The sequence below is a fragment of the Lepeophtheirus salmonis genome, chromosome 2 (genome assembly GCF_016086655.4).
Source record: "Lepeophtheirus salmonis chromosome 2, UVic_Lsal_1.4, whole genome shotgun sequence".
In the NCBI taxonomy this organism is placed as follows: domain Eukaryota; kingdom Metazoa; phylum Arthropoda; class Copepoda; order Siphonostomatoida; family Caligidae; genus Lepeophtheirus; species Lepeophtheirus salmonis.
This window is the reverse complement of record NC_052132.2, coordinates 5,441,680-5,456,784: the sequence shown is the minus strand read 5'-3', so window position 1 is coordinate 5,456,784 and position 15,105 is coordinate 5,441,680. Positions and strand designations below refer to the sequence as shown.

Sequence of the window (15,105 nt, the reverse complement as noted above, 5' to 3'; positions counted from 1 at the left end):
GCAATTTTTACTTTGAACAAACGTGTCATGAATTAAGAATCCATGAGTAAGGATGTGAAAGTTGACTAAATCCTCGTATTATAATTTAAAAAAGTAAAATTAAATGTTGGTAACTTTGATAGAAGACATATCTGCTGAAGAGATCATTATTAAAACTTTAGTGCTCCATGTTTATTAATACGCTGAAATTATTAAAATAGAGAAAAATATATATACATATAAGAACACTTATATCTTGCAGGTTAGGAATAAATATTAGCATGCTCAACAATTTTACATCTCTATCGTTGAGGCCACATTTCTACTCACATAATTAATTAAAACCTGCAATAATAATAATTTTCATTGTAAATGGTTATTAGCCATTTATAGGTGATAACTTTTTAGGGCGGAGTTCAATCAAAAAAAAATTAATCAAATGAACTAGCTTAGAATTACCAAACGTGGTGATCTACTTCTTCTTTTTAGACAGTTAAAACTGAAAAAGAAAAACTGTTATTACTGTCCCTACACCAAATAAACCAGTCCCATTATGTTCATTTTGGAAGAAAAACTTGTTTATTGTAGTATTGTGTTTATTGGAGGGTGCAATTTATAATTGCTAATTTGCAACTCACCAACATGGAATCAATTTTAAACAAAAATTAATTAAAGGAAAAAAGCTTCATTTTTTTTATGTTTCTTTAATCGGTCAGATGGAGTTGCACTGGAAGTTGTATTTACAGGTGCATATAAATCCTTGTCTTGGAGTGACTGAGTGTACAATCTATTTACATTGAGTTCAAAAGAAAAATTTCTTCGGGTGACATTGTCCAATAAGTCAATTGTGTGTACTTTTTAACCTGACCCGTTTTAAAGGAATTGGAAATCTGAAAAATAATTTCTTTATTCCTCAGCTGTTGTCATTATTATTCAATTCTTGAGTAGTGAGCTTCATTTTCTTCTATATTCAATTATACTCCGGACCTTATTGAACATTCGTGGGAGCTCATAAAAGACAGAGGTGATGATTGATGATTTTTTGTGGAGTTATAATTAAAAGTCCTTGTTGGACTCAGAATAGAATTGGTGATCGATATTGGAGATATTCTGACTAATTTCCTTGTTTATTTCCTTCTCTCCCTCGTCACCACTGTTATGCTCTATGACCAGAACAGTCGGTAGATATTATCGAATTGAAAATACTAGCAAGCACAAATACATGAGTGCATAACCTTGTATTTATCATTATTTTATAATGACAATCAATTTTGCTATTTCAAGTGCAATTTGCGACACACCCAAAGACTTAATAAGAATAACTTGTTGATATTAATTGACGATTATTCGTACAAGAATAAAAATGTAATCCACAATCAGTTTTGAGAAAAATGATTCTAGTTTGCTTTTGTTATGATAGGCCACAAGTCGGACTTTTTTGAAAGAGTATTGGGACAAGGGGTGGTGGGTGGGTATATAATAAGATCTGAGAGATAGAAAAGGGAATAGACATTTTTAGAGGTGTTACTATATAATGACGTAATAAGTTCGGAATATCCGAATATAATACCATATATTAAATTTTCAATGTTATTAGGATAAAAATTATTTTAACTGAAAAATTTTCTTTTTGTGGTTAAAAGTGTCAAAGAAAATGATAACAATAAATCCTTCGGAGGCCCCTGATTAAAGTTAAAATGTTAACAAATCTCTCCTCAAAAGATTATCAAAAGAAGCATTCCTACAATGCATTCAGCACGATTTGATTTAAATTTTTATTCCCAACTTCTTAGTCTAGTGACATTATTAGAATACTGTTTTAGTTTCTACTGCCCATATTTTATTGTATCACGCAACTTTTCGACGGAATAGAAACAGAAAAAAAAGGCTTAAAATCATTTGTTTGTTAGCCAATTCTTCCCAGCTCTAGAATTATTATTTAATAGGACAAGTTCACAGCTTAAATAGAGCTAATTCTAATTTGACCAATCAACGTTCTGATTAGAGAAATAGAAACAGAAATATTCAACTACAAAGTACACTGTTCATTTTTGGTTCAGCAAAGTAAAGCAAAATTTGATTTTTGTAGCAAAAAATTAAACAGAGTTTAACAATTAGAAAAGGAAAAACGGTTGATGTGTTTGTTCTTTTTTCTTCATTCTTTAATTGGTCCTTGTAGTGTTAACATCTCCTTTTAAAAGAAAAATTATAATTGCCTATCTTTGCTGTAAACTGTTTAAAAAAATTAATACTGATGAATCTCACCCTTTAAAGCCTGGATGTACTTTAAAGTCCCTTTTAAAATAAATACGATTGCCGCTTTAATTTCCAAATTCCAAATCTTTGTACGACCAGGTGATATTTAGAGTACTGTTCTAGGTACACTCCCGCTAAAAAAAAGAGTGTGTTGTTTAAACTAATTTGTCAGTTACTAACTAATTACTATTGCACGTTGTTGTGACATCACAGAGCTCCAACATTTTCATCTTTATTCCATGATGGAAGATAAACCTGATAAAATAGCATTTTAAAATAATTCATGGTTGTTCAGTAATGGATATAAAGTATATACAATCAAAGAAATATACAAATATGTGTATACGAAAAAATGTCCATGCATTTTTTTAAAGTGGATTTCAAAATCCATTTGGGATTCAGGCAACGTGATCAACAGTGGACTTGAAAATACATATGGGCGCTAAACGCATAGTAAAGTAACCAGAATAATTGAATAAGAGCTTTTTTAGATATAATTATTATTTACAATAATAGTTAACATACACTTAGCATTATAATATTAATTATACTTCATGAAGTTTATATAGTTATAGTAGTCTACAGTTAGTCATTAGTTGTTGTTTTTTTATTGCCGCATATCGGGATTTTGTCACTTTAGGTCTTACTCATATTAAGGTACTTCTAACGCAATTTCACCTCAGAGATTTTGTTTGAAGAGGCAACGACCAAGTAAAATTGAGCAGAAGGTAATGGTGAATTTTTTCAATAGCGACTCTGAAAATATTTTATCGTATGACAACGATATAAAAGATCTTGACTATCGTCCTCTACTTATTAGTGATGATGAAGAAGAAAATATTTCAGAGAATGAAGAACCCTTTTTATATGTTTTTGAATGATAAATATATATTTATCTGTTTAGAATACTTTTATTATTTGTTATGGATTTTTAGCGTTATTTTTTCTAGTCATTCGCCCAAATGTACTTTCAAAGCCATGGGCAAAAAAAAATCGTGTTTTTTTTTCATTGTACATAAATATCTCTTGTAACCAAGTGGATTTCAAAGTCTTGTTAATATATTTTTTCTTATTAAAAAATATTTTTGAGGTTTTTTCATCTATATTATATCCTGATACCTATAAAAGTGTGTAGAACTGATAACTTTTCTTTTTAATTCATTAAATAAAATTCAAGGACTAAAGGGTTAAATATGGTTATAATATTTTCTCTGAACTAATACTATTTGAAATGTAGAAGGTATTGCAGTAATTCATTTTCTTCCTCAAAAATTGTATAGCAAGTATCTGATGTTAACAAGGGTCTAAGTTCAATAGTACCATAATTGGGGATGTAAAACCCCTATAAAGAAATAGGATAGCATTAGAAGACGAGATATCTGCTGACAGAAATTACTATAAATTATAGTCCTTCTTGCTCGCTGATACTTTAGAATTTTCGAAATTGAGCCGCCACCCACAAATAATAAGAGTACTCATTTTTTTAAATTAACGCTCACCTCAATTTAGCCAATTTTCACATCCCTAGCCAAAAGTATCGCTCTCGCTTCCCCTTGCGCTGAATAAAAATCCCATCCCTGCTTATTATATATATAGACCTTGTGTGAAACTTTTTAATATGTGATATTATTAACTTCAGAGCCGGGGTGTTCCGTGTCAAAAGCCCACATTACAAATATTACTCATTATATCTGTATAAGTTTAATCTCTTAAAACCTCCCATAATAAAAAGAAGTGAAGGTTCATAAGTAGACGTAGGATTTGTGTTCGATCGCTCAATTGCTCAAATTGATCTTCTTCTTGGGGAAAATTGTTCATTTTGTCTTCTTTGTGTTTGTGAAAATTCCTCATTTTTCTAAACTAAGGGAAAATTTGGATTCTAGTTAGACTACACAAAAGCTTTTGATGATATTTTTGGAGGGAAACTCCAACTACAAAAACCATCCTTTATTAGTCTCTCATTTTGGCGGGGTAAAAATATGTATATGATGTAATAATGGTTATGATTATATGATCGGATATGTGAGGGAAAAAGGTTCCGACAACACCCAATTGGACGACCGAGTCAATTTGTCTCAAAATTATCAGTAGAATATTTCCCCTTGGATCTTCCAAAAAATTAGGAATATTTTTCTGCAGAATCGCTTAATTATGATCTTCCATTTATGCAAAAAGTTGGAAGTATAATCAGTGGTGTTGAGGATAAAATGCCTCCATCTAACAAGATTCTGAAAGATCACTCAAACTACTAATGTAGACGTTGAAAGGTACATATTTCAGTATGTTTAAAACTACCAATACTGATGGAAGGCAAAAATTAAAGGAATAAAATATTTTTTAGATCTTAATTTGTCAATATAATAGCAAAGTTATTGAATAAATTACAATAATTATAAAGCTACACTAATTACTTTAAACTTTTTTAGACCATCTGTATATAACTTTTATTTAGTAAAACTGGTCGAGTAGCTCCATGAGCCGAGTTGACTTGCGACAAATCACTGATAAAAAAGAAGAAGAATATAAATTAGGGATAGCTTGTAGCATGCTCACTCAAGAGCTATAACAGAAGAGTCGCAACAACAAATAAGCCGCCAAAGGTATTTTTTCGTTTATTTTACCCCAAAACATTAACAGCTTATGAAGTATATTGGAACTTTTCATAATTAAGGTTTTTTAGGATGTAATTATTTTGTATTGGGAGCTCTATAAAGGTATGAGCTAAAATAATGGGTAAAATGTTAGCTCAAATATTTAATGAACAGTGATACTACTAACGCGTTAGTTAGTAATGGATTACTCTAATCCGACTACTTTTTTCCAGTATCGAATAATATAACGTACCACTATTTCCAAAGCAGTAGTCAGATTAAAGTTATTTACGAGTTCATGGTAACTTACTATTTCTGTCATTTTCCTTCGAAAGTATCCTCTCCCGCTTAGATAGTCTAATGACCAAAGGTTAAAATCAGTGACCAATGGGCATGTAAAAAAAAAAAAATAACATGGTAACCCCAACAATTCGAAAAAGGTTTAGGAAGAGAGAAAGAATAATACTCATGACGTTTCATGAATCAGCTCTGACACGAGAGAGGAAGGAAAAAAGGATATAAACAATGACATTTACTAGTTTTACTCCGATGTTGATCCACAATTCTACTCTGAGTCCAACAATTATAGTTACAATTATATCTCTGCCAAAAATCCTTAGGGTTCTGTTCCGTCTTTTATGAGCACACACGAACGTTCAATCAGGGTTTGAATATATTTGAATCTGCCTATTTAGGAAAAGATGTTCACCACTCCGGAATTAAATAATAATGTCAACTGCTAAGGAAAATAAGATCTTTTCACTACCAATTACAAAATTAACGGGTCAGCTAAAAAACACACCGGAATTAGATGTATGCTAATGATACTTAATCATCTAAGGGCAGCATAACGCACCCGTTTCTTTGACATACGACGACGCATACACCACTCCACTTTAGGGCACTTTGATATGGTGTAGATGATGGCTGCGTCACTGTGGCACGCTACAATGTTTGGCGTATTTTTATCTTCACATTATATAAAAGTATCGTTTTATCAAAGAAAAAAAATTAATTATAAAAAAAAATTTACGCTAAAATGTCTCAATTTTTTTAAACTAAAAAAGAAGAGCCCCTCCCAAAAATAAAATCCAATTTTTTTTCAACCAGCGGCCTATGAATGTTTACTTATATTTAGGGCTTAGAAAATATAAAAATAATCATTCATAATAAAAGTTTATAATTTATCATAAACATATTTTAAAATTAACGTGACAGTGGAAAGAAAAAAAAATTAATAATAAAGTAAACTACAAATGTAAAGAATATAACTACATATACGTGTCACACAAAAAAAGAATGAACTAAAAATTGCTTGAGGTCAGCCTCACTTCCCTCGCGAAAATAAAAAGGTATTGTATTCCAGAGAATTGTCAATCTATAATAGAAACTATTCTTAAAGATGTCAATCTTTGGTTTTGGTCGGTAGAGGGTGTTTTGAGTGGAGAGTCTCGTTTTGTGGAAGAGATAGCCATTTTTTACTATCCAGGGTGGGAAGATAGTTCTCTCTTTCTTTTTTTTAATTCGGTGGAGCGTAATTATATCTTTAATAGCGCGTTAATGAGACAAAGAGATTAGGCCTAGTCTTTTTATCTTGCATTCATAGTTCTCGTTATCTCCCAATGATAGAAAAAATGACACAATCCTGGCTTGCACCTTTTCTAAGGACTTAATCAAGTAGTTTCTTGAAGGATACCATATCTCAGATCCATACATTAAAATCGGGAGGACATAAAGTTTATAAAGGTTTACCATAGACGAAGGGTCACAAGTTTTGAATCTTCTTATAATAATTCACAAGTTTCAATTGGCCTTCCTTATAATATAGTGTATATGCCTCTTAAATTTCAGATCACGAGAGATGCAAATTCATAAGCATAAGAAATCATCTACAACCTTAAGATTTGGATGGATGAACTCTTTTTTGGGGAAAGGAAGGAGGACACATTTATTTACATTTATAGGAATTCTCAAAGTAACACTCCACTTAATAAATTTGGTATAGACATCATTGACAGCGTTTAAACCAGAACAGATGATTTTTGTATCATCCGTGTATAAAAATGTATCTTGAATTTGATTGATATAACGGGTACCTGGGAAAAAAACGTCGACCGACAGAATGTTGACAAACAAAACGTCGAATAGACAAAACGTCGATCAGACAAAACGTCGACTGACAGAAGGTCGACCGTAGAATATAAAATAAAAGACTACTCTAAATGTTGTTGCGATATATCCCATTCATACATTTCCCACCTAAAACTTTACCCAGCAGAACCATTCCTATATAAACTATCAGCAAGGGGACCTCCCAATCCCCCTTATACATGTTGGGGCTATTTTCAGTTACCGACGTGTCTCAAAATGGGATGAAACCTACCGCCACGGAAATTTAAGACTGTTTTTTGTTTCATCTCATTTTGAGGCCGGTGGTACCCGAAATAGCCCCAAACTTCTATGTATAAATGGGGGTTTTTAAGGGTTCCTTACTGTTTTTTTTTATGTAGGGGTGGTGTGGTAAATATCTCGGGATGGAAATGTTTGGAGTGAAATATCGTAGAAACAGTTTTTCATATTTTGAAATGTAATATTTGTCGGTCGACATTCTGTCGGTCGACGGTTTGTACGGTCGATGTTGTGTCCATTTGACATTTCGTCCATTCGGCAATTTGTCTGCTGACGTTTTGACTTACTACCGATATAACGTATGGAACCCAAAACTTTGTTATAAAATTTAAATTTAAGATATTGATTGCTATATCCCTTCAATTTATTATAGTTGTAGTATATTTTATAAGTATTATCTTGTACATAACTAATGATTACCTTCGGTATGTTCCATGCATTTCGAGAAATATATACTTTTTGTAAATGTTGCACCTGCAAGAGCATCCAAGTATTGAACATTATGATTATGTGGCCTCCACTCTTCATTCTTTCAGTTATCATGGCCGCAGTAAAAAATGCTTGGTGACACCTGCTTTAGGTGAAACATGAATTACTTTATTAGCTAGTGTAAAGTAATCTATAGATTAAAAAAAGCTCATCACGAGACGCTCACCTCTAATAAAAGCGAATTAAGATTAACTATGAAGGAACCGACCATATATTGATACTCTCTCAAAAAATATCTTCCTTTAATGAAATTTAATAATAGGTCGTACTTCTTCCATACTCACTAATAATGGAAATATGGGATTCCAAGTTAGATATGAAAAGAATAGAAGGAAATTCAATATAAAATTAATTAGCGCTTTCTTCGACCAAATTGAATCCTAATTGATAATTGCTTTTAGACCAATCTTTCAAGTTACACCTCCAAAACTACACATTCTGACAAAATATTTCACCTTTCCACAGCTCCATGATTAATTACTCAAATTCAAAAATGAGGGTTTTCAATGGACTATAGAATAGGTCTTCGTGTAAAAAAAAAACTTTTTTTTAGAAAAATGCTATTTTAAGGCCGACATGCCCTTGAAGTCCAAAAAATGGTTATGAAACCTATTTTTGGCGCCCTAAGAGGCTACATGAAAAGTTTTAGAAAAATCCATTCATTGGATTGGGCGTAATTACCGGACAAACACAGAAATATTTGCATTTAATATATACACTGGAGTAGTCTGGCGTTGTTCGGGAAATTATTAAATTGAAAATAATTTTGAACTTTTTTTCTTCATTTAAAACAAAAATAAAGCTCTTAAATTTTTAAGAATTATTCTCGCTGCATGTTTGCAGTTTTTTTTAAAGGAGATAGAGTAGGTTTGCCCGGGATATAAACAAAATTAAAATTAATACTGAACTCTTTTGCTTCATATACCTATATAAAAAAAGTTTGTAACATTCTATAAATTATTCTCTTTGCATGTTGGTTTAATCTTTGGACACTTTTTTTAAAAGAAAATTATAAGGCTTAGAGAAGAAAAAATATTCAAATAGAACTTATACTATCGTTCGTTCAACTTCCATATTGTTATCAAAAATCTTTTGTTTTATTATGTCTTCATTTTTTCTTCTTCCTTAAGCCTTATAATAATAGTATTTTTTTTTAAAGTGTGCAAAGATACATACCAACATGCAGTGTGATAATAAGTCTAAAAATTAGTTTTTAGAGAAATGCGATTTAATGGCCTCCTTGGCCTTAAAGGCAAAAAAAATTCAGTAAAATATATTCATTGTTTTGGATATGATTCCCGGACACCCAAGCACACATACATTTGCAGTGCTGAAAATCCATTGTATTTTTTAGCTGATCCGTTGTTTTATTTTTTGGAATTGGTGGTCTGATGAATGATTTTTTTCCCCTTATCAGCTGTCATTATTATTTAATTCCTGAGTAGTGAACATTATTTCCTAAATAAATTCAATTATATTCAAAACCTGATTGAACATTTTGTACTTTTCATCTATCTGAAGATTTTATATTTGTAACTTGGGCTGTGGCACAGCTTCCCGCTCAGTCTTCGCTCTGGTTCTGGTCTGGATGTCCTTCCACTGTGGCTCCCGCCCAGTAAGTATCGGGCAATCTAGATGGCTCGTGAAGACGTCGGGTTACTCCTGTCCAACGTCCAAAAACTCCGTCTCCTCAGTCTTGCTCTTATCATCTATTTGGTCATTGTCGTTAGTCTCAGAGTCCTCTGCAGAGGGAATATTATATGTTGACTACAGAGAGCTGCTCAGGAGAGAAAATGGGCCCGATATCGAGATTAGGAAGTATTATTCCAGGAGAAGTCCGCCCACTGGGGGTAATTTGATGAGTCCCCTTTATTTTCTGTGTCTGCAGCAACTTTCTCTTCAGCAGAAACAGACTGTTCAGATCTTGGTTCAGGCAGTGAGGCTTCAACTGGAGCAAGGTACTCTGGACAAGAATTAGCAGTGACTGAAGATGAGGATGTTGCAGAGGAAGTTTTCTTTACTGCAAAGTTCAATATTTTCTGCTTCTTATGATCAATCTTCACTTGATACTTGCAGCTGGGGTAATTCTTGTTGAGATTAACTCTAGATCATTAAAGTTGTCCTTCTGAATTTCCTTCTGACAGACAGAACAAATAACCAACTCTTAATTAAAATGCATTTTCCGCTTTCTATTATATACTTCTGATAATAAATTACTTTTTTAAACGCTTATAAAGTACATAACTATTATTTATGTCCCTTTTAAGCATTAATAATTAATTGATCTTGTATTAAAGGAAACAAATCCTCACACTCTTAGTGATTTCAAAAGTACTTTACAGCCAAAAATAAAAAACGAAGACGCGCACATTTTTCGTATGGATTTAAAGTACTTCACATTGAGTTGATATTTGAGTTAGAGTTAGGTTTAGGGATGGGCTTCGGGCAAGTACGTGTAAAAAGCGGGAGCGAGACATATGGTACTATTGATTAAAGTTACGGTTTTGGGAGAGAGAATATCACGTAATTCTATTATAGAAATGAGAATCTTCTATATTTCAAATTACACTAGAACAGTTAATATGAAAAGTAGTCAAAATTTTCAAATACTTGATTTACTTCGTAAAACTCATAACTTTCGTATTTCTATATTATAGATCTACTAACATTGATATCGTCTAAATTTCTTCCCTTAAAGTCACTAATATTATATGTTATAGAATGAGTAATTAAAAACTAATGGCTAACACTTACAAATAAAATCAACTTCTTCCTATCATACTTCAAATACACATTAAAATCCTTAAAATTACCTTTAATTAATTCCATACGAAGCAGAGTGGACTTAAGGACAAAATAACTACAGAATTTCAATGAAGGAGCAGTGGATAGAAACTGAACTCTTTCTGTTCCTTTCTTGGGCTTTCAGTGGATTATTCTGTCTTTTATGGAACTCACTTGTTCTTATAGCAGTATACGATTATTCCACAGAAGATTTAGAGGAATTTATGTATTTTTGAACATAGAGGCAATAATTCACGAGGTCAGAAGTCACTATCATAGACCTTGAAAGGGAAGGGGTATCTGTACAATCAACAATCCTTCCAATAAAGAGGATGAGATCCATAAATTGAGGCACACAGAGACGAGACACCTTGAACAGAACATGAAGAGAGGATCAGAAGGCGTATTGCAAGGATATCCAAATAGGAAAATATGAACTCCGAGGGAAAATTGATAGATGGAGATCCCATTAAATGCAATCCAGGCGGAGGGGGAACTTTTTTAAGGCATTTGACTAATAAAATTAATTATATTCAATATTGCATTAAGGTAAGCGGCAAACTATGTCTTTATTAGAGGGAGATGTTGTACAGAAGAAATGTTAATAAATAATTAAGGAAACAAGAAGAAAGAAAAAAAGTGGAATATCCACCAACTATTTTCCTTTTCTAATCTCAAAATAGTAATTTATTTGAGCAAACAGCCCATCTTTACTGACTGCAATCAATGTTAAAAGTATTTCTATTAATCTTGGCTGCAACGTATTTTTTCAATGTCGCCTACTCGTTGAGGTTTAGTTGGAAAAAACGAATCATATATTCAAATGTTCAATCATTTATATTTATAAATTGACAGGCAAAAATTAAAAAAGATATTACGATTAATTATAGGGTTTGAATTCTAACTTCTTGGATAAATTGAGATACCCGAGAGTGTTAACTGTAGTTTAAACCCTCCATTTTATCTATGTGACTTAATTTGGCCCAAATATTGTCCAACAATATAATTTATTAATTTCCTAATTCTATAAATGTGGCGGTGAATTTTGGCTACTGATTAAGTACAATTTGTGGTGTCTCCAAAGGATTAATCAGAATCATTTATTCATTGAATTGAACTATAATTTGTTGGAAAATGTATTCCATGTTCAATTTTGAAAATAATTATTCTAGCTTCCTTTTGGGTGGATCGGTGAAAGGTTGGCTACTAAGGTTTGTTATTTTTTGGTCCGCTGAAGCGGACAAATCGCAATACGTCTGACGTATGGCAAGGATAATTACTATTGATATACGAAATTATTAATAGATGAATTAGGTTTACTACCCGTCCCTTGAAAAACGGAATCGTCCCATATTGAACTGAAATGGGACGTACTATGTACTGTAATACTGAGTTTTAAACACAATGAGTCAATAAAATGCTATTGGATTTTAGGAAGGATGATCGACTTCCGATCTATTGTTTATATTAATATATGCAGCTTTAGGTAAGCAAGACAGGTTTCTGTTGAAGAAACCTGCTAATTTGTTCAGTTGATTTTGTTTATTATTTAAGTAAATCACGGGATAATAATTTGTTTTCCATGTATTCATGTCGCTCAAAAATATGCAACTAATTCAATACAGGGTCAAATAGTTAAAAAATCACAGCGAAAGGACAGGTGAAGGGAATCGGGTCAGCCGACCCTGCCAATGAGGTGTCCCTTTTTTATTTTTCCGAGAGTTGGCAACCTTATCGTGAATGGATCTCTTCATTGTTTCAATCCTGGCATTTCCTTCCCAAAGAAGGAGTCCACTCTACTCTCTAATGAAGCCTGGTACTTTTCTTGGGATGAATTTGCATGCATCATGACGTCCCTCGTAGAATATCAATTCGAAATTAGAAAATTTCTTGAGGCGAATCATCAGTAAGAAGTCGATTCCATCCATCTTCTTTTGGTCCCTTGAGTCCTTTAGATAAAATAAATAATACAACCAACCTTTTGATTTACTTTAAAAAATCCATAAGACTATGTACAAAAGAAGTTGGAGGGAAAAATTAAGCGGGAAACTCGTGAAAGAATGAGGACTACATTGAGTTTGAAAGGCAAGCCTTGAATGTATGCTACAGTAAAAGATTTTTCAATCTATAACTACTACAAAAAAAGGAAAAAGGATAGGAAACTGTAAGTGGCGGTAAAGCAGGAGCAGTACATCATAAATACAGAACTGAGAAGGAGAATCATTTAGTTTATTTTCACTTACAATAATTGATCACCAGAATGTTTGAGGCCCGTCTCGTTCAAGGGAATTTATTGAAAAAAGTGTTGGAATCCCTCAAGGATCTCCTCAGTGAGGCTACATGGGATGCAGCAGATTCCGGGATCACTCTACAAGCCATGGACAACTCTCACGTGTCCCTCGTGAGTGTTTCCCTTCGTGCCGAAGGTTTTGACAAATTCCGATGTGACCGACAACTAAGTCTGGGTATGAATTTGACTTCCATGGCCAAGATCCTCAAATGTGCCTCCAACAATGATGTCATCACACTTAAAGCCCAAGACATGAGTCCAGACTCTGTGTCATTCGTGTTTGAATCTCCCAATGGGGATCGTGTCTCCGACTATGAAATGAAACTGATGAATCTGGATGCGGAGCATCTCGGTAAGTCTCCTCTTCTGGTTCTCATCTTGCATCAATCCTTATTCTTTTCATTTCCTTAGGGATCCCTGATACGGACTACGCCGCAGTCGTTCGCATGCCATCCACTGAATTTTCCCGCGTTGTCAAGGATCTCTCACAATTTGGGGAGTCGCTCCTCATCTGTGTGACCAAAGAGGGCGTCAAATTCTCTTCAGCCGGTGATATTGGAGTAGGAAACATCAAACTTGCGCAGACAGCCTCTGTTGATAAGGAGGACGAAGCAGTCAGCGTTGAAATGCAAGAGCCCGTCTCTCTCACTTTCGCCTGTAACTATCTCAATATGTTTACCAAAGCAACCTGTCTTTCTCCTCGTGTAACACTCTCCATGAGTCCTGATGTACCTCTCGTTGTAGAGTATGCTATTGGAGATATTGGGCACATTCGTTACTACCTTGCACCCAAGATCGAAGATGACGACAGCTAAACAAACAATCTCTTTTATTTCTAATATCTCCCCATAAATATATATATATCCCTCAACTTTTATCATATTTTGACCAATAAATTTATGCATACTCTTGACATTATTAGTTAATTTGTAAATTAAATTGCAATCTAGCGAATCTAACATTGTCTATTGTAGTTTTAAGGTTATTGAATTCATTATCTAAAACTCATTTTGTTGAGTTTATGTCTTCGTGTCACAGAAAAGTAGATGTTCATCAATAAGTTGTTGAGCAATTACCTTTGGTATTTAAAATAAAGAGGACTCCATAGAACTTATATATATATATAAGTAGAATTTTTAATTGATCCTACTCGATGACTGCGTTAGTTTCAATGGGTGAAACCAAAGAAATTTTAACAAGGATGAATGAATTAAATTAAATGTATCGCAGAATATGAATACTTAACTGATTTGTAAAATAGCTAAAAATCACATCACTAATATATCGATCATCCATGGACTATTAATTACTCCATTATTCTCATTCCAAAAACTAAAGGCCCTCATTTCTTATTTTTTGGTTGCAACTTGTACACATATATATATGTCAGACCTCAGAAATCCTTAAAGCTCGTTGGGTTGGGTCGTGAAATGATACTCTGGTTTTTTGAATATATCAATTAATTTCGACATTTGATACAAATCAAAAGCACCCTCAGACTGAATATTATTCTTTCTGGGTTCTCTAATTACAAAATCATTCAAAATATTTCAAGATCCAGCTTGATTATTACTCATGAACTGAAAAAAAGCCCCTTAGGCCGTAATAATCCACTCTCGCTCATCTTCAGGAATCATCCATCCATCAATTTTTTGTCCTAAAAACGACTACATAATCCTAATTGTAATATTCCAAGTGCCTATCAAACAAGTAATGAAATTTGTAAATATACATAAAAAATTGTCGGAAGCGTTTGTTAATGTTATCTTAAGATATGTGAGCGATCCCTAAAAAAATTGCTCATTTTTCTTTACTGGTATGAAATAAATAGACCAAATTTGGATTATAGTTAGACTAGACAACAGATGATTATTTGATATTTTTCAAAGAAAAATCCCCTAACAAAAACCCTTCTTGATTAAGCTCTCTTTTTGAAGGATTAAATGATCGGATATGATTCGCACACTGATTAGAGGAAGTGGAAATTTGTCAACAAATTGACTGTTGAATAACCCCTTTGATTCTTGCAACAAAGAAGACATACTTTTACGCCAAATTGCGAAATCCTGATCTTCCATTTATGCAAAAGTTAGAACTTATTTTCAGAGGTGGTGATGCTGATCTAACAAAACTCCTGAAGACCACACCAACTTCAAATTTTCTCCAACTACTGATGTGGACGTCTCTTAGTATGTTTATGTTAAACGCTACCAATACCGATCAAAGGAAAAAATTATTGGAAGAAAATCCTTCTAAAATCTTGATTGTCCATTAAATATAGCAAAATTTAAAATATATTATGAGTAA

The 15,105-nt window shown here is 32.9% G+C and overlaps 1 protein-coding gene and 1 long non-coding RNA gene across 2 annotated transcripts; one reads left to right on the top strand and one right to left on the bottom strand.

Moving 5' to 3' along the window:
• Positions 1–603: 603 nt before the first annotated feature.
• LOC121132179 (uncharacterized) lies at positions 604–11,121 on the bottom strand. The gene is made up of 4 exons (XR_005869257.2): positions 10,538–11,121; positions 2,423–2,490; positions 2,245–2,369; positions 604–2,170 (listed from the first exon to the last, which is right to left on the bottom strand). It is a non-coding gene; the product is annotated as an uncharacterized lncRNA (long non-coding RNA).
• Positions 11,122–12,208: 1,087 nt separating this feature from the next.
• Positions 12,209–13,711, top strand: PCNA (Proliferating cell nuclear antigen). Its single transcript, XM_040727982.2, has 3 exons — positions 12,209–12,414; positions 12,516–13,150; positions 13,210–13,711. The coding sequence occupies exons 2-3, from the start codon at positions 12,769–12,771 to the stop codon at positions 13,611–13,613; spliced, it is 786 nt and encodes a 261-aa protein (XP_040583916.1). The 5' UTR covers positions 12,209–12,414; positions 12,516–12,768; the 3' UTR covers positions 13,614–13,711.
• The last annotated feature ends 1,394 nt before the right edge of the window (positions 13,712–15,105 follow it).